This window comes from Nylanderia fulva, unplaced genomic scaffold, assembly GCF_048542155.1.
Source record: "Nylanderia fulva isolate GAGA-0341 unplaced genomic scaffold, ASM4854215v1 Scaffold275, whole genome shotgun sequence".
In the NCBI taxonomy this organism is placed as follows: Eukaryota; Metazoa; Arthropoda; class Insecta; order Hymenoptera; family Formicidae; genus Nylanderia; species Nylanderia fulva.
In genome coordinates, this window is record NW_028190342.1 from 114839 (window position 1) to 133760 (window position 18922).

At 40.4% G+C, this 18922-nt stretch overlaps 1 protein-coding gene and 1 long non-coding RNA gene across 2 annotated transcripts; both read left to right on the top strand.

Annotated features, from left to right (window-relative positions):
• The first annotated feature begins 416 nt into the window (after nucleotides 1-416).
• On the top strand, nucleotides 417-1487 carry LOC146722769 (uncharacterized). The gene is made up of 2 exons (XR_014924956.1): nucleotides 417-672; nucleotides 766-1487. It is a non-coding gene; the product is annotated as an uncharacterized LOC146722769 (long non-coding RNA).
• A 2477-nt stretch (nucleotides 1488-3964) lies between these two features.
• ash1 (histone-lysine N-methyltransferase ash1) lies at nucleotides 3965-18841 on the top strand. Its single transcript, XM_029300170.2, is given in 17 exon segments — nucleotides 3965-4638; nucleotides 4975-5339; nucleotides 5688-5896; nucleotides 6763-6885; nucleotides 7728-8981; nucleotides 8984-9499; nucleotides 9502-9999; nucleotides 10001-11289; nucleotides 11385-11717; nucleotides 12097-12377; nucleotides 12457-12971; nucleotides 13049-13470; nucleotides 14093-14419; nucleotides 14514-14686; nucleotides 15422-15588; nucleotides 15673-15867; nucleotides 15956-18841. Coding segments are annotated over 16 exon segments (6618 nt in total). The 5' UTR covers nucleotides 3965-4638; nucleotides 4975-5167; the 3' UTR covers nucleotides 16100-18841.
• The last annotated feature ends 81 nt before the right edge of the window (nucleotides 18842-18922 follow it).

Genomic DNA, 18922 nt, shown 5'->3' on the forward strand with positions numbered 1-18922 from the left:
CATTTATTAGTGCAATTTTTAAGTTCCTTATTTTTCAAAGTTCACCTTTTTACGTTATCAAATATTTTTACGTTTTCAAGAATTTTATATTTTTACTTACCGCAGTTTCTTATCCAAATGTAAAATCTTTTATCGCAGTCTATAAAAAATTGAAACAATTTACAATTTTATGATATAATATTATTATTATTACAATTTCTATATATATGCACATCTGTCAAATATCGTGATTTATTTCACATTATTATTATCTATTTTAATAAAAAAAAAACAAAAACACTTGCAACAATCAAAAATAAACCGCCTGCCGCGAACGGAAAATGCCAAGAAAGCACGCAATTTCCGCGAATCTCGTAATTTTTTTGAAAAATCAACAATTTCAACGAAATTGTAAATTCTTTAAATCACTGCACAAGTATAATTCACAATAATAATTTTCAGTAACTACGATAAAAAATCGTATACTGAAAACCGCAAACGAAAGTGCAATGGGAGTAAGAGTAAAGTCTGTGATAAAATTAATTGGCAATAGAAAATTAATAATTTTCAAATAGAAAAATTTTGAAATTACCGAGGATTTACAAATAATAAAGTAAAAATATTAAATAATTTATGTGACTTTGTATAGTGAACACATCAACTTGGCGGAATCTTGACTACTCATCAATTTAAGTAAGCAATTCTAAACACAATTAAGATCTTTCACATAAAAAAAATAACTTATTAATATAAATTAATATACCAAAAAAATAAAAATATACTTAGACAATCACGGTGAAATATACTGCAATGACGAACTTACTTGGAAATATCCTTGATGATGGGGACTAACTTTTTGATGCTGGATAACATCTAATTGTTTTCAATTCTCATATCAAGCGGTTCTGACGATAATTTTAACTAATAATATATGTTCAAAAGAATTGATGACGTGGAATGGGCCGTCAACCTGTTCTACTAACAACAGGGAACTCGTTTACATGTTTTTTGACATAATCAAAAAGTTTACCATCTTAACTAAAAAATGGTTAGCCGATTAGAAAAAATATCTAATTTAATAAATGTTATAAGCGTAACCCAATTTAAATTCATCGACTTATTAAACCAAAATGTTCATTAAAAAATAGACTCTAATGCGTAATATGTCATAATTTTTCTTAAGAGAATTTTTATTGTTTTTATATTTACTGAAGAAGGCTGAGGTAACAGCCGAAACGTTTTATTATTTTTATTATCATTGTATCTACTAAGAAATAAATCAATTATGTGTTGACATTACATCTCTCACTAATTTAATATGCTCGTTATAGTTGGCCCTGTCTTTCTAAATCTTAATTTTATAATATCACACGAGCCTTGTCTTTAAATATCTAATTGTTTTCCTTATTAAATTTAAATAATTTATGTTTTCGAATTTTGCTCGCGGAGAGGATCTTTAAAACAAGATTTTTAGAAGAGAGGACCTTTAAAATATAAACAGGCAAAAACGTTGGAAAAATTAAAGCGCGCGTTTAAACAGATAAACGCAATGAAATAAATACGCAATTGTTTTTACTTATCGCTGTAAGCTCACAAGCTTCTGACGTGCTATACACTTTTATATAATATATACAAGGTGTCCGGTAACTAACGGACCAATGATTAAGGGCGGATTCTCTGGCTAATTTGGAGACGATTTTTCCTTAGCAAAAATGTTGAGAAGTCAATAATTTTCGAGTTATAAGCGATTGAAAAAAATAGGTTTTTTGAAAACTAAACGTTTTGGAGTTAAAAGTCTAACATAATTACATTCTTCAGTTAATTTCAGGTAGAGTTTACTATAATAAAATTTTAATTTAAGGCTTAGTTATAAAGATACATAATGACAAAGATTGGAAAGTTGTAAAAAATGATGACCTTTTTCGACATTTTTGCTGAGGAAAAATCGTTCCCAAATTGACCAAAGAATCCATTTGTAATCATTGGTCTGTTAGTTACCGGACACCCTGTATATTGGACACGAGTTTCGTTTGTTTCAGATTCTCGAGAGTTGAAGTAGGAACATACGAGTATCATATATCGTTTGTGACTTGCCGAATGAAAGCAAGACAGAGAGCGAACGAGATGATGAGCTTAATAGCTCATAATGTTATAAATAAATAAATAAAAAATTATAACCTGACCTACTAGTTATTGAATCTTTTTTTAATAAAATGTTTCATTATTATTATCATCTAAGTCTAAGTCGTTTAATTACTTTTTAGTTTTTTAATAATTAATTTAATTTATTCTAGTCATTTTTATATGAGAAAAATAATATCACGTATACGTTTTATAATGAATTAATATATTTCGGGAACCGAATTATATATTCTTAATAATATAAAAGTGTTCAAAAATTATATTTAACTTTTAATTTTAATTATTTTATAGCAAAGAGTTTCGAAATCTCTTACACACATAATGGGGATTTTTTTCATCCATATAATTCGCAATTAAGTATATATGTTAATTATTAATTTTAATAAAATAAAAATTAAAATTAAAGGTCAAATATAATTTTTAAACACAAATATATTAAATTAATTATAAAACGTATACTTATGATAGTATTTTTCTCGTACAAAAATAATTAGAGTAAATTAAATTAATCATAAAAGATTAAAAATTAATTAAAGAATTTAAACTTATATTTTATATAATAATAATAAAACATTTTATTACGTCAAACCGTCGTGAAATAATTAAATAAAATTTGCTTAGTAAAAATAAAAGTTACGTCAAAGTCAAGTTTTCTAAGCTTATAAAACATTTTATTAAAAAACAGATTCAATAAATATAAGTACATGTTATATATATACTTATATTTATTGAATCTGTTTTTTTATAAAATGTTTTATTATTATCATATATAATATAAATTATTTAATTATTTTTTTATTTTTTTATGAGTAATTTAATTTGTTCTAGTTATTTTTGTACGAGAAAAATACTATCACGGGTATACGTTTTATAACGAATTAAATATATTTATGTTCAAAAATTATATTTGACCTTTAATTTTAATTTTGTATTTTATTAAAATTAATAATTAACATATATACTTAATTGCGAATTATATGGATGAACAAAATCCCTATTATGTGTGTAAGAGATTTCGGAACTCTTTGCTAAAAATAATTAAAATTAAAAGTCAAATATAATTTTTGAACACTTTTATATTATTAAAAATATATAATTCGACTCTCGAAATATATTAATTCATTATAAAACGTATACGTATTAGTATTTTTCACATATTAACATGATTAGAATAAATTAAATTAATTATTAAAAAACTAAAAATTAATTAAACGACTTAGACTTAGATGATAATAATAATGAAACATTTATTAAAAAATAATTATAATAGATCAGGTTAATATTTTATTTATTTATTTATTTATTTATTTATAACATCATAAAATTCTGTCCTTTCCGAAATACGCGAACGCTACGAAAAGATAAATCTCGTACATGCCGCCGGACGAGTTCATGAGCATGAGACGCTCTTATCTTGGGAACGTATTAATAGTTACTGCATTGACCACTACTACGATATGGCGCTGAAATCAGTGAGAAATGCTGGTCTCTCCTTCATCCAGACCTTTGGCGATCTGTCTATTAATCTGTGATTATATATCATAAAAACATTTTTTAAATCTATTACAAAAACTGTTTGACTTGAAAAAAAATTATTTTTTAAATTTCCATTTAATATTACTCGATTTAATATAATAATTGATAATGAAACTTGATAATTACGTTCAACTCGAATGTTTAAGTAGCGAAAGATGAAATCTCTTCAAAAGTCCATCAAGATTCGAATCGCGAAATTTGAATTGCGAGGCGTTCCCGCCAATTCTCGCGGTAAGGCAGGGCCGCGAGCGTTACCGCGCGCCAGCTGTCAAACTGAATGACAGTTCGCCAGGCGTCGCCAGTGTTGCGGCGCGCGCGGCCGAAGGTAGCAGCAGTGTCGCGTGAACGAACGAACGAACGCGAATATCCCCCGCACGAGACGAGCGCACACGCGAATATCTACCCATACAATCGCAAATCTCGAGGTCCTCCCCGGGGGTTATAGAACAAATCCGCGGAGGATCGCGGCTTCGACGTGCGGTCGCCGGTGCTCCTGCGACGAGGAACCAGGAAGGTCCAACCGGACGATCCTTCCGTCAGGAATTCGCGCCGAACGACTTCCGGGCCTAGAGGGAGAGAGAGAGAGAGAGCGAGACAGAGGGGAATCGAATCAACAACGTCGTCGTCGGTGAAAACGCCATTTTGTGGTCGCGTTGTGATCCTGGGGGCGGGTGGGGGGGGGGACGTAAACACACCATCGAACTTTCCAATTGTATTTCGTCGCGGCGGGAAGGCGAGAGCCCGCTTTTTCCCCGTAGCCGTCGTCCTCGTCCTCCCGCCGACCCGGTCGTCGCGTTCCTGGCGGCGAGCTACGTCGTTCTCCCGTCGGCGCCCGGATTTCTTTCTCCTTCGGGCCGGACATTTCGCGCCAAATCGCCTACCACTTTTCTTCGCGAGGCGGACGCACACCTGGCGCACGAATAGGAACGCGTGAAGGAGGAAACAGCTGTCGTCGAGATCCGATCTCGGGCGCTTGGCCAGGTAACGTATAAAACGGCGTACGCGACGCTTCCCTCTCGCGGTTTCCTCGTCTCTCTTGTTTACCTGTGACGCGTCATCGCGAGGAAATCGCGAAATTTTTTGAATAATTATTTTTTTAATAGTTGCTCGAGAATTTCGGATGGATTATTTTTATGCAAATTAGATTCTACGACGCGACGTCAAAAATATATACTGTATGATATAAACAATGTGGAGAATTATTCCTGGATTTATGGACTTTTTTTTTTTTTTTTTTTTCTTATTGCAGTTCTGTGAAATATCCAGCGATGTTGGTGGGTTGTCAAAAATGAATGAGTATTCTTTCTTCTTTTACAGTGTGACAAAATCTTAAAAGGACTCGCTGACAGAAATATGACACCGATGACTATTGCTGAATGAGCATTTCTGATATCTCTAAGATAAGGCTTGAAGATATGCTTCTGGTTATCGTAAAAAGGCTTGATGAGTGAACAAAAGTATAAGGAATGGTATTCTATTCGATCCAGCTGGATGTCAGATAAGCTGAAAAATGTCTGGTGATTCAGGATGGAACGCCGTTATTCACCATCCCTCGGATTTAGCACTGCAGAATTGGAACTGGGAGGAAAACGATGGGGAGCAAGAGAAAGAGCTCCCTTCTACCGTTGATATGGATGCCATAAAGGGTGGTGGTAGCTGGGATCCCACTACTGAACCTAATGGTAAGTATTAGCTGCGGAAGCTTGATTTTAAGTGTATTTTACTCCTGGAAAAAACTTTGGAATTTATTTCAAACTCGGGGAATTTTTTCAAATATTGCCTCTGATTTTATCTTCAAATATACCTTTCAAGAATATAAAACTTATTTCATTATAAAATATTATATTATATTAGAAAATATTTTATTTATGTTAAAAAATTATGTATAACGAAAGTAAACTTAATTTAAAATTGTTCTAAATACTTTAATTTTACTTGTAATCGTGGAATTTATTTATAAGATTTGAGTACACACCCTGGTTTATTAATCTTGATAGATGAATCATAATAATCCTCCGATGAATTTCCAGGAACAGATTCGGTTGATTCCGAAGAAGACTCTGATTCCGACGACGAAAGCTCTGGTGGAAGCGAAGGCAGTTGCTCTTATTCAGATTCCAATTCAGAGTCAGACGACGAAAGCAGCGGCGACGAAGAGGAAGACAGTGGATCTAATTCGGACTGTTCCTCTGAACACAGCGAACAAACGTTTTCCATTCAACAGACTAACTTTGAACAAGTACATTGAAACGCGACGTTATACGGGGTGTTCCATTTTAATTTTCGCATACAAAAGTTATAATTATTGTCACAAGCGAGGATTTATTCCGTGTGGAGGCATTTTTGAGGTTTTGAGGTCATCGTTGTTTTTTAAAACTATAATTTTTTTACATAAATCAGTTTGTAATAACTGGTATAAAAAAATTGTTGGAATGGAATAGACGAAAAATGGATAGTTTAATATATTAATAGTTTAATTTAAGCTTTGTTCTCTGACATATTTTGACAAAAATATATGAAATTCCGTAATACTTATTTATCGATAATCTAATATTATTAATTTTTTGCATAGATGATCTAAATCAATTAATATAAGAAAAACATACTCTTGTAATTAAAAAAAATTTGTGATTTTTTTTTTTTTTTTTTTTTTTTTTTTTAATTATTTTTCTTGTACCAATTGATTTATCTCATTAATTCTATGCAGAAAATTTGATTAAAGTAATAGTCAAAAAATGAGAGTATATTATGAAATATTTCCTACTTTTTTGTCAAAATGTGTTCGAATAAAATATTTCATTCATTTTTTTTTTTTTTTTTTTTTTTTTTTTTTTTTTTTTTTTTTTTTTTTTTTACTATTTTACTGCAACAATTTTTTACGTTAAATACTACTTAAAAATATAATGGTTTTAAAAAATATCTCAAAATCTCAGAAATGCCTTCTATCTAGAATAAGATGTCCCCCTCGAAACCCTACTTTTGTATGAAACATTTTTTAACGGAAGCTTTGGTCAAAAGTGAAAGTGGGACACCCTGTATATTTTCTTATCTTCCCAGTTTGTCTTTTGTTAGACTGACTTTTTATAGGAAAATTCGTGTTTGCAGGGTGCGTTAAAATTAAAAATTACCATGAAGGGTCCCAAGAAGGAGGACTCCGAGAAAATTAAGTGTGAAAAAGGCAAGAGAAACGTTACAACAAAGAAACCAAAAACCAATCACGGAAATAAGGTAAATAATTATCTCGCAATCCTAATAATTCCAAACTAAATGAAAAAACAATTAATTAATGAAGAAGAAAAAAAATATACGGGGTGATTTTAATCGCCCCAGGAAAATATTGCGAAAACTATAAGAGACTCGAAAAAAATGTTTCAAATCAAAGTTGTATCTCGAAGGTCACGTAAAGGTTACCTTCACTTTCTTCAATGGAACCTATTATACAACAAAAAATAGTAAGTTCCATTTAAGAAATTGAAGGTGACCTTTAAACGATTATACAAGGTCAAACTAACATCATTTTCCGTCCCCCTGGAAGTCAAAAAACTTTGGTTCGAAACATTTTTTGTATTACACGTGCAGGTAAAGTGGCACTTTGTGTGCGTGTTTTCTGTGCGGAAAGCGGCCGATTTCTCACGCCTCCATCTACCAGCGACGCGGTGAGTGAATAAACCGCATTCAAAGCCATTGCCTACCGCTGAGCCGCGTTCAAAGTCATTGTCCATGGCTGAAGCCGTAGGCAATGTATTGAACACGGCTATTCCCGCACCGTGCCGCCGCAAGATGGCGGCGTGCGATCGGCCACCTCGCGCACAGAAAACGTGCACAAAGCCACTTTGCCTGCACTTGTAATACAAAATAGTATGTGTATCACGTGCGGATTGACAATTGTTCACTCGTGTGGGGTGGTCGCATTCGCCTTCGGCTCGTGCGTCCATCCCCCGCACTCGTGACCAATTGTCAACTTTCCGCACTTGATACACAATATACTATTGTATCCTCTGTCTGGAGCGATTAAAACAAATCACCCTGTACAATTAATCATCCCGAATTCTAAAGCGCCTCGTTAACAGTCCTCAGAATGCAGTAGCGAGGACTCGGACTCGTCCGCGGGTCACGTGACGTCTCAGCAGCCCCAGCAGCAGCAGCCCCAGTCCCAGCACCACCACTCTTCCCTGCAGGAGATCAACCAGGAGGACCTGAGCGCGATCCTGCCCTCGCAGGAGCAGGAGGACGCGCCGTTCGACGGCTTCGAGGACTCCGAGAGCGGGCGACTGGTGTCCAAGGCCATCGAGCGCATGTCCCTGGGCGCGGACTCCGACACGAGCGAGAACGGGGACCAGAATCCTGTGCCCGTGTACAGTTCTAGTCTGCTGCAGCAGTTCGTGGAGAAGACCGCGATGCTGTCGGAGCCGCGGAAGCGGCGCAGCAAGTGCGGCGGCGGCAGCAAGAAGCTGAGCGGCAACGACGCGGAGTACCCTTGCGCGTCCAACGTCTCCCCGGACTCCGGCATCCAGTCGGTGGACAACAGTCCTCTGCACCTGGCGGTGAGCCCGGTGAGTCCCCCGGCGCCGACGCAGTCGCCCGTTCAGCCCCCGGTGAGCAGCAAACCCGCGGTGAACGTCGACCGAGTGCTGTACCCTCCGAAGAGGAAACCCGGTAGACCCGCGAAAGCGGTCTCCGCGCAACCACGCGGACCCGGCAGGCCGCGTCTGCGGCCGGAGATCGTGGAGAAGATCCAGAAGATCGAGAAGGCGGAGAAGGAGAGGAGCGAGTCCGCGAAGAGCGCGAGAAACTCGGACTCCAGGTCGACGGAGAGGAAGCCGGGGAGCGCGAAGGAGGGCTCGAGTCCGAGGAACGTGAAGGAGGACGTAGCCTCCGCCAGGAAGCGAGGCAACGCGAAGCCGACCGCGAAGGAGGACGTCTCCCCCGCGAGCAAGAGGACGAAAGGCAAGGCGGCGGCGATCTGTCAGAAGAAACGTTGCGGTAACTCCTCGGCGAAGCCCTCCCAGGAGAGGATCATGCTGAGGAAGACCGCGACGAGCTCCCCGATGAGGGTAAAGTGCCTAAGCAGATCCACCGCGAGCAAAGTGATGTCGCAGTACGACGGCAGGAGCTACCGGAAGGACAGGAACAACTACGTGCCCAGCAGCAAGAGCAGCGCGGTTCCGCTGACGCGGCAGAAGACCTGCGAGCATCACCAGACGGCCTCGAAGGAGCCGAAGGGCGGATCCGGCAAGCGGACCGGTTCCAAGGAGAACCGGAATAACGCGGCGGCGACGGTGGTCTCCAAGAAGCAGACCCTGAAGAAGGTCGCTGCCTCGGCCTCGGCGGTCGGCAGGCGCGGCGCGTCCTGAAGGAAAACAAGTGCAACAAGAAGACCCCGGCGGCGAATCATCATCACGAGACCAACGGCGTGGGCGTGCAGACCCTGATCTCGCTGCCGGTGGACGACATCCTGAAGGCCGAGATCATGAAGCACGTGTCGAACGGCAAGGCGAGCGAGAAGACGGCGACGGCGCAGTCGACGACCCAGCACAATCATTGCCACAAGCGTCATCATCATCACCACAAGCATCATCACCGGAAGCTGCTGGCGCCGCCGGAGAAGCCGATCCGCATCATCGACTCGTGCATCCTCCACGAGTTGGAGAAGCTGATCGACGAGTTCGCGAGGTCCTGCAGCTTGGGTAGGAACAACGCGGCCGCGAATCACCCGGAGCTGCCGCAGATCTTCCGCGTGAAGAAGCTGACGAAGAAGAGGAAGGGCGGCGACGCCGGCGCGAGCGACGAGCAGAAGCTGAAGAGGCGGCTGAAGAAGGAGAAGGTGCTGGCCGGCGCGGACTCTCCAAGAGCAGCGCCAACACCAGCACGAGCTCCAACCCGAACGAGCAGCGGCTGCCACTGAAGAAGCGGCACTATCACGTCTCGAGTCCGCACAGCTCGCAGAGCTCGAACGCCAGCTGCGCGGACGCGAATGCGAACGAGTCCAACTCGACGGAGAGCCACATAGAGGAGGCGATCGAGGCGACGATCACGAGGTACGGCGGCGGCGGCAGCTCGACGTCCTCCGTTCATGACGAGGAGGCCGCGCCGGTGACCCCAAAGAAGAGACCCAGGGACGCCGCCGAAGGCGCGGCCTCGGAGAAGCCGGGAATCGACGAGGAGAAACCCGTCGTTCAGTCATCGGACGTTCAGCCACGCCGGAAGAAGAAGATCGTCAAGGACCTTCGCGTCACCGTCACCAAATTGTCCGAGGCTCACGGCATCCCCGGCAAGGACGCGGAGAGGAGTTCCAAGGTCAACGCGGACAAGCCTGGGAAATTGGAGAAGCTCGCGGTGACGGGAGAGACCGATCAAGACTGACAAGTCGTCGGACGAGCACAAACTCGACGCGGAGCACATCCGGAGCATCAAAGTCGACTCGGAGACCCACGTGTCCGAGGCGACCTTCGACGACGGCGGACTCGCCGTCGTCGAGAGCAAGGTGCTGCCGACGAGCAACTCGAGCGTGCCGAATCTCATGAACAACACCGCGGCGATGATCCTCACGAAGAAGAAGATGCGGAGGCGAAAGGCCATCAATCGCACGGGCTTTCCGACCTTGAAGAAGAAGAAGAAGAAGAAGGTGACCGTGGACTCTGCGGCCGCGAAACCGACCCCGGCAACGTCGCTCGGCGCCAAAGAGACGTGCAAGAATCCTGAAGAGGTACCTGAAGAAGCGGAGGACAGCAAGGCGTCCTTGATGGAGAAGAAGGTTCCCCGGAACGTTCCGACGGAGAAGAGCGACGGGAAAATTCCGGTTGCCGCCGGAGACGTGAAGAACAATCTGGACAACTCCAGCACGGTGCAGGAGACCTCCAGTCGAAGCGGCTCGGACGAGGTGACGGAGTCTTGTCCCGGCCAGCTGCGGGTTCGCAAGGACCTGGTGGAGTCCGACAGCAGCGTGCTGTCCGAGAAGCTGTACCCGAGCCCGATCAAGTACGAGAAGATCCCGGACTGCCGGATCTACGACGAGAACGCGTCGCTGGAGGAGTCCCTGGAGCGTTACAATCAGAGTCAGCGGATCGCGGAGCTGAACGAGGAGAACCTGAGGAAGCTGGAGCGCGTGAACGCGCAGGCGGCAGCGAGCGTCAAGATGGAGCTGTCCGGCTGCTTCAACAACAACCACAAGAGAAGACGAGGCTCGACCAGCCCCTCGAATCTCTACGGTAGGAGCGCGAAGAGGCTGAGGAGTGCCGGCTATGATACCGAGAGCGAGGCGCCGCCTAGCAGCGACGTCGCCAGCGAGGATCAGGAGCTCGGCAGGAAGCCCGCGGGACTTTCCGCGCACAATCGGAAGAAGCAGTCGAGGTGGAAGAAACGGTACCTGCAGGCCGGCAACAACATCTTTGAGTACAAGAAGGACGCGGAGCCCTCGAAGAAGCTCGCCGGTGCCGCTGACGCCAAGAGGAAGATCATCGTCTGCCCTACTGGGGAACATTACACCGCCGCTGAGCAGCTGCCAGGTATCATTCCGACCGGAAAGCTCCTGCGACAGAAGAAGACGCCGTTTCAGCTCCAGTACGACCTGCTCTGGCTGCACGCTCAGTCCAGGTTACCTAATAGGGATGCGGTACCATCGTGGAACTACAAGTAAGTCAAGCGTGTTGTCTTTTCTCGACCTTCCTAGGCTGGGAACTCTCCAATACCAAGCAGAGATGCGTATTAATAGTTTTGTAACGTTGCAGAAAAATTCGGACTAACATTTACTACGACGTGAAGCCGACGACCCTGTACGAGGCGCAGGCGTGCGAGTGCAAGCCGGAGAGCGGCTGCGGGGACGACTGCATCAATCGCATGGTCTTCAGCGAATGCTCGCCGCAGCTGTGCCCCTGCTCCGACAAGTGCGCGAATCAGAAGATTCAGAAGCACGAGTGGTCGCCGGGATTGCAGAGGTTCATGACGGAGGACAAGGGTTGGGGCGTGAAGACTCAACAGGCTATCAAATCCGGGGACTTCATCCTCGAGTACGTGGGCGAAGTCGTGTCCGAGAGGGAGTTCAAGTCTCGAATGGCGACCAGGTACGGATTCCTTTTAAAAATCATTTCAAAGTCTTTTTGTTTTTTAAATAGAACCGCTATATTTTTTCTATATATACTCTTGTAGCTTTTTACGGTGAATATTGCGAGAAATCAATATATTAAAATAAAAAAATTAAAAAAAATTGATCTTTAAATGACCTTGAAAAGCGCCCTTTGAAAAGTCAGTAGTACTATCTGTCTTCCTTTTTAAATAAAAAAATGTTTACTTGAAACATTTTGTTATGCGATAAAAGAATTTGGTGATCGAAAAAACAAATAACTTTGAAATGACCTTTTCATCGATGAAAATGGGACACCCTGTATACCGGAAGATACGAAGATACTGTAATAAAATTTGCAAATGTACATGAAAATACAGATACGCCAATGACACGCATCATTATTGCCTGCACCTGGACGGCGGTTTAGTGATCGACGGTCATCGCATGGGCGGCGATGGGAGGTTCGTGAATCACTCGTGCGAGCCGAATTGCGACATGCAGAAGTGGAGCGTCCTCGGCCTACCGCGTATGGCACTATTCGCATCCAGAGACATCAAGCCGGGCGAGGAATTGACGTACGATTACAATTTCGCGCTTTTCAATCCGTCGGAGGGTCAGCAATGCAGATGTGGCAGCAGTGCCTGTCGAGGTGTCATAGGTAAATCATCATCATCATCATCATCAGGTGGAAGATAAATTTTTAAAGATAAATTCACTTGGTAAATTCTATCCGGCAGGTGGGAAGAGTCAACGGGTGGCCAGAAGCGTCCCGTCGTCCCTGCCGTCAGCCCAGGTGGAATCCACCGAGAGAAGGTCCGTGGGCAGACCGCGGAAGAACATTCGAAAGTCGAGCAACGCGCTGCAATCGGCCAACTCGAAGAACCTCTGCAAGTCTAGGAAGGTCGGGGACTCGACCTTGACACACAACACGCCCCAGCTGAAGCCGATGTCCTATCAGCAGCGTTGCTTCGCGCGCGAGCACCACTGCTTCCTGCTGAGAAACCTGGAGAAGGTGCGCAGGCTCAAGTCGGCCCAGTCGGTCCAGCATATCCAGGTGCAGAACGGAAAGGCGAAGCCCGGCGGCGCGAGCGTCGCCAAGGAGAAGAGCTCCGGGGACTCCAAGGCCCAGTCCGACGCCTTTTTCTCGCAGCTGACCGCGTTGACCAACACCAACGCGCGAACCGTGCGAACGCGTAGGCTCGCACAGGCTCAGGATGACCCGGAGGTGCACAAGACCGCGAAACTGGCCAAGGTCGGTCGATGAAACCACGTCAAGTTCTTCGTTATTATTTTATTATTATAAGATTAACATCATATCTTTCTTTACAGGTATTGAAGGAATTATACACGATCGTGACGACGGCGAACGACGAAAACGGCCAGCCGCTGTGCGCGCCCTTCATGAACTTACCCCCGAAGAGGAAACTGTCTGATTATTATGAGAAAATTGCGGAACCCATCGATCTGAGCGCGATAGATCAGTGCATTGGCACCGGTCATTACAAGACAGCGGAGCAGTTTGATCATGACATGATCAGGCTCTTTGACAACAACGTGAGGTTCTTCGGCAGAACGTCCGAGATAGGAATCGCCGCGGCGAGGCTCCGGAAGCTGTATCTCAGCAGTAAACCAGATTTCGTGGATGCTATCACGGAGGCGACCGGGTCTCCGCCGGCTCAGAGCTTCCTGCCGCCTCGTGGATCCACCGCCGGGGAGGAAGATGTCATTAGATGCATCTGCGGGCTGCACAGGTATCTTAATTACCAAATATGCATCTGGGAAGATTGAAAATAGAGAATCATCTCGGATAGCAAGCCCAAGTAGAACAGAAAATCAAAATAATATCATTTTGACGTCATTGATCAAATTTGGAGTTCAAATTTGATCAATGACGTCAAAATGATATTATTTTGATTTTCTGTTCTACTTGGGAAGCGTACATCAGTTTAACGCCCAATGACGTCAGACTGACGTCATTAAACGTCAAAATGACACTATTCTGACGTCTAATGACGTCATTTGACATCAAAAGCACTCAGGGACTTTGCTATTCCCAAGTAACAAATTGATGTCATTAAACATCAAAATGGCGTCATTTTGACGTTTAATAATGTCAGTTGGACGTTTAATGACGTCAGTTTGCTAGTTGGGAATCGATAACTCCCTGAATGTTTTTACAAAGACAATCCAAGTAGCAGACTGACGTCATTAAACGTCAAAATGACGTCTAATGATGTCATTCGACATCAAAAGCACTCAGGGAGTTGTCTATTCCAAGTCTAATGACGTCAGTTTGCTATTTGGAATTTCTTCTGACGTGTATTTTGAAATTATCTTCATTGAAATGTTTCCTCACGCTGATAATCGATGCAGGGACGAAGGTCTGATGATCCAGTGTGAGCGCTGCCTGGTTTGGCAGCATTGCGACTGCGTGAAAGCCGACACGAGCATCGAGTCTTATTTATGCGAGCGATGCCAGCCGCGCAAGGTCGATCTGGAGATACCATTGGAGGGTGAAGAGGAGGAGGAGGGCAAGAAGCACTACGTGACGTTGTTGCGGGGCGACCTGCAGCTTCGACAGGGCGACACGGTATACGTCTTGAGGGACACTCCTGATAAACACACGTATAAAACTATACAGAAGCCCGACTACGAGCAGATGGACATTTTCAGGATCGAACGTCTGTGGAAGAATCACGAGTAAGTGATTGTTTTGCGATCAGTCGAGTTGAGTGAGATAACAAAAAATATTAAGCTAGCTTGACCTTGAAATTAAATTATCTGCATTTGACAGAGGCGAGAGGTTTGTGTTTGGACACCACTATCTCAGACCGCACGAAACTTATCACGAGCCAACGCGAAAGTTCTACGTCAACGAGGTCGTCTGCGCACCCTTATACGAGGCTGTTCCTTGTGATCTCGTGGCCGAGCGATGTTGGGTGCTGGATCCACATACTTTCTGTAAAGGTATATGTTGTACAATATTTTGTCATCGATTATATTAGCGTAGTAAGTTTTATTTTAAAAAATTTAGACAAAAATTGTCTAAGGTTTATAAGTCTGAGTTCTTGCCGCGGCTATGTCAGATTGTGACGTCAGAGGCGAGAAAGCACACGCTGAAAATTCTTAGACGGCATTTCGAAATAAAAAGATATGAAACGGCACTTCAAATAACTTTAGCACTGTAGACTTCCTGGTCGATGAAGAACCTTAAAAAGGTCTACTTATTAGTCTTGTCATTTTGATCTTGAATGAATCATGTAATTATTTGCAACTAGCAGTTACATATTTTTTTCAACAAATATGTTTTTTACAACTACTTGGCCATCCTATCCTTACAACTTTTTATGCCAAATATTACGAGAAATCAATTTATGTAAAAAATCAAGATGATCTTGTCTTGATCTTGACTATGTCATGTAAGATGAAACTGATGACTTTTGTCTGAAACATTTTTTTTTTTATAAAACTTACATTTTTCAAGATATTTTCCCGAACTTTTCGAATATTCTGTTCAATTAACTTTTTGAGTTCAATGACCTTGTCTTGACCTTGACTGTATAATCTAAGATGAAACTAACGATTTTTGTCTAAAACATTTTTTTTTTATAAAACTTACATTTTTCAAGATATTTCTTCCAACTTTTCGAACGCCCTGTTCAATTAAATTTTTTATCACACCCTCGTTTGAATCAATTTCAGGACGTCCGGTCGGCTCGACTCCCGAACACACTTACGTGTGCGAGTACCGCGTGGATCGCGCGGCGCGACTCTTTACGAAGGTGGCCAGAGCGAGACACGCTGTATGCACGAAACCTTACGCATTCGAGACTTTCCCGGAACGTATAAAACACTATCGCACCTATCTGGTAAGTTTATTATCTATACAAGATTAAGGTATCAATATCTTTTTCTCCGCAACATCACATCAAGTATCGACCTCTTATTTCCAGCCTCACAGCCTAGATGGGATCAAGATGTCCAAGGAGAAGAAGAAGAACAACGGTCAGGAGATGGACGGAAACCAAAAATTGGAATCCGATAACGTGCATAAAATGCATGGAAAGGAACACAAGTGCGTCAGCAGGACGAGACGAAGATCAGGCGAAATCCTGACAGTCGCGTCTCCTATAACATCGTACGCTCAGGTAAAAACGATCTCGAAGAAGAAGTTGAAGAGGGCTCAAGTTTCTTCCTTACGTAATCATATTTGCTATATATATTTTTCTTCTGCAGAGGGAAGAGCAAAGGAAGAAATTGAATGGCATCCTGTTGAATCTACTGCAGAGGATGCCGAATAAGAAGGACCCGTTGGATCTGTCGTTCCTTTTAGAAAGGAACAGGCGAAATCGAAAAAGACCTGGTGGACTTAACCCGTGACAGTGGGTGACGTCACCACGATAATGATATATCCGTACTGTATATATATATAAAAGTTATAACTTATAGAGTTATACCTTATACACACAAAAATCTCAGTCAGATAATATATAATAGGCTAGGTGTCTCAGGTAGCAAGCTTACGTCATTTTGACGTTGATGACATAATTTTGACGTCGATGACGTCATTATGATGTCTAATGACGTCATTTTGACATCGATGACGTCACTTTGACGTTTAACGACGTCAGTTTGCTACTTGGATGGTCTCGATCGTTCTAAACTTGATTCTATCGCGTATCAAGATAATAATTGTACATTTATCTCCCTGCTCTTCGCATCCCTCCCCTCAACGAGGAGAGTGCGGGAAATGATCTTTCGTCCAGCCCGTCCATCGATGTAATTATTGTAATTTATATCAATATATCTATAATCAGGAGTAACGCTTATTTAAGCAAATGACAATTTAGATTTTTTTCTACATTTTATTTTCTTTTTTTTTTTTCATAGATAATTAGATGTTAAAATGTACTTCCCTTTTTTTGTATTTGCTCTGATTCTTTAAATGTGGTAAAAATATTACTCCATCAAAGAAGTGTCATCATGTCTTGTAAGCAATTTGTAGGTAGACTACGCTGACATAATTAGAATATTTAAACTGATAAAGATAAATAAATATGGATTCTCTCCGACAGTTGGGCTATATGACTTGTATAGAAAAGTGTCATTTGTACATTCTTTTCATAGAGTTGACAGTAGCTAAATGTGTACAAATTAAACGTGTTATACATACATAGAGCAGGAGGGTGGTTCTACGAAAGGAAGAAATAGATGTTATTGAATTGCGAATACTGAGCGTACATATATATTTACATATGTATAGGTATGTGATGATGCTTTATCGTGCACAAAGGTATAATATTATATTTTTCATAATCGAATCTTTTTTATTTGAATCAAGTGTGTAATATATATATACTTTCTTCGCTTTTACTAGGGGAAGAATATCTTTACTATATAATGTATTTAATTTATTGATATATATATATTGAGAGAATATAGTGGACCGGACGCGATAAAGTCGCAATAATTCCAAAATTGTACATATGTATTCAGGACTTTATATTTATTATTGCATTACACAGTATGGTAGATACATATTATATATTTTGTAAATTTTATTTTATTTTATTTTTTCCTTGTTTTTCTTTTATATATATATATATATATATATATATATATATATATATATATATATATATATATATCATATACGTATATTATGTATACATTAATTCTTGTGGAATAAATTTTGGTATATTATACGTTTTCAAATTCAACGTAAGACGAAAGTATATCAAAAGAAATACCATTAATATGTGTGCATTTTTTTCCCATAAAATTATAATTACCACGCACGAGAGATATTTAATTTTATTTAACGCACTTTTTTCCGATTTATTAAAAAACATGAAAATATATTTATTATATTGTGTAATTCAAAAATAAAAAAAAAGAAGAAAGAGGATTTATGAAGCTGGCCTTCTAAATTGTAATATAAAAAAGGGTGTGTGTGAACTGGAATTTTAAAATGTATGGTGAGATGAGAATTTAACAAGTAAATCGTAAAAAAAGAGGGGGATATGTTAAACATTGATTTTTTTCCATGACATATAATACACAGTTGCATCTTACTCGATTATTTTTGCGCGATTGAGCGAAATATAAATATTTTAATGCATACAATAATTATGCATTTTTTTTACATAGAATTTTTATTATTGCGAATACATTTTTAATGATTTGGAATTATTTTTTTGCCAATTATACATCTACTTTTGCATATTTTTATATATATGCAATATTTGTTTTTTAAAATAACTTTTGTCTGTAGGTGAACAAGTCGTTTGTCAATCATGTAATAATAATAATAATAACGGCATTAACAATTATTAGCAGCATTATGTAACAATTTTTAATTCGATATCTTTATTGAAATCATGTTATACCATGATGCATCAATTTACGCATCGTTATATCGTATTAAAAAAATACTACATGCCCAACTTGTAAATAAATGCGAGCGAAAACAAAAAATATATATATATCCGATTATAATTTTATTAATTTATGTTATTGACAAGGTTTGAGAAACCGATTATAATATAAATTGTTGTTTTTTGCAATAAAGGGATTATTGTATTTTCGCACTGAAGAAATATATATATATCTTTCGTCTTACGTTTTATATTATATATATATATATATATATATATATTAAATTATATATTATATATCTTTTGTCTTACATTTTATCTCGAATTATTTAAATCGCGAGAACGCGGCTTTTTGTAAAATTCCATTGTTAAGCAAATTTTTGTTTTTGCAACATTGTATCATTAATCAATAATTAATGTCGTGTGTTTGAATTGTGTACGTATATACATATATATTTAAAGCAATATAATGCGATGATGCATTAGATGGATATTTTTCAGATCAATATCATTCGTGACGGATGGATGTGTATAATTATATGATTTGTGGCCTCCTGAGTTCTTTTTTGCTTATCTATGATTAACATCATCATTATAACACATTTAGATATTATAATCAAAAGAAATCAGAAAAAAAACAATTGTTGCGACAAGCTTTCAGCTAATATGTAGTGCATGTACATATATACTATATTGTATTGTATTCTGATAAAAACACAAATACACGTGAAAAGTTTTTTCCTTACATAGATATACACATATTTTATTCTCTCGTCAATCTTTTTCTCTTTAATAAGTACCATACTCATATAAGTTTAATATATAA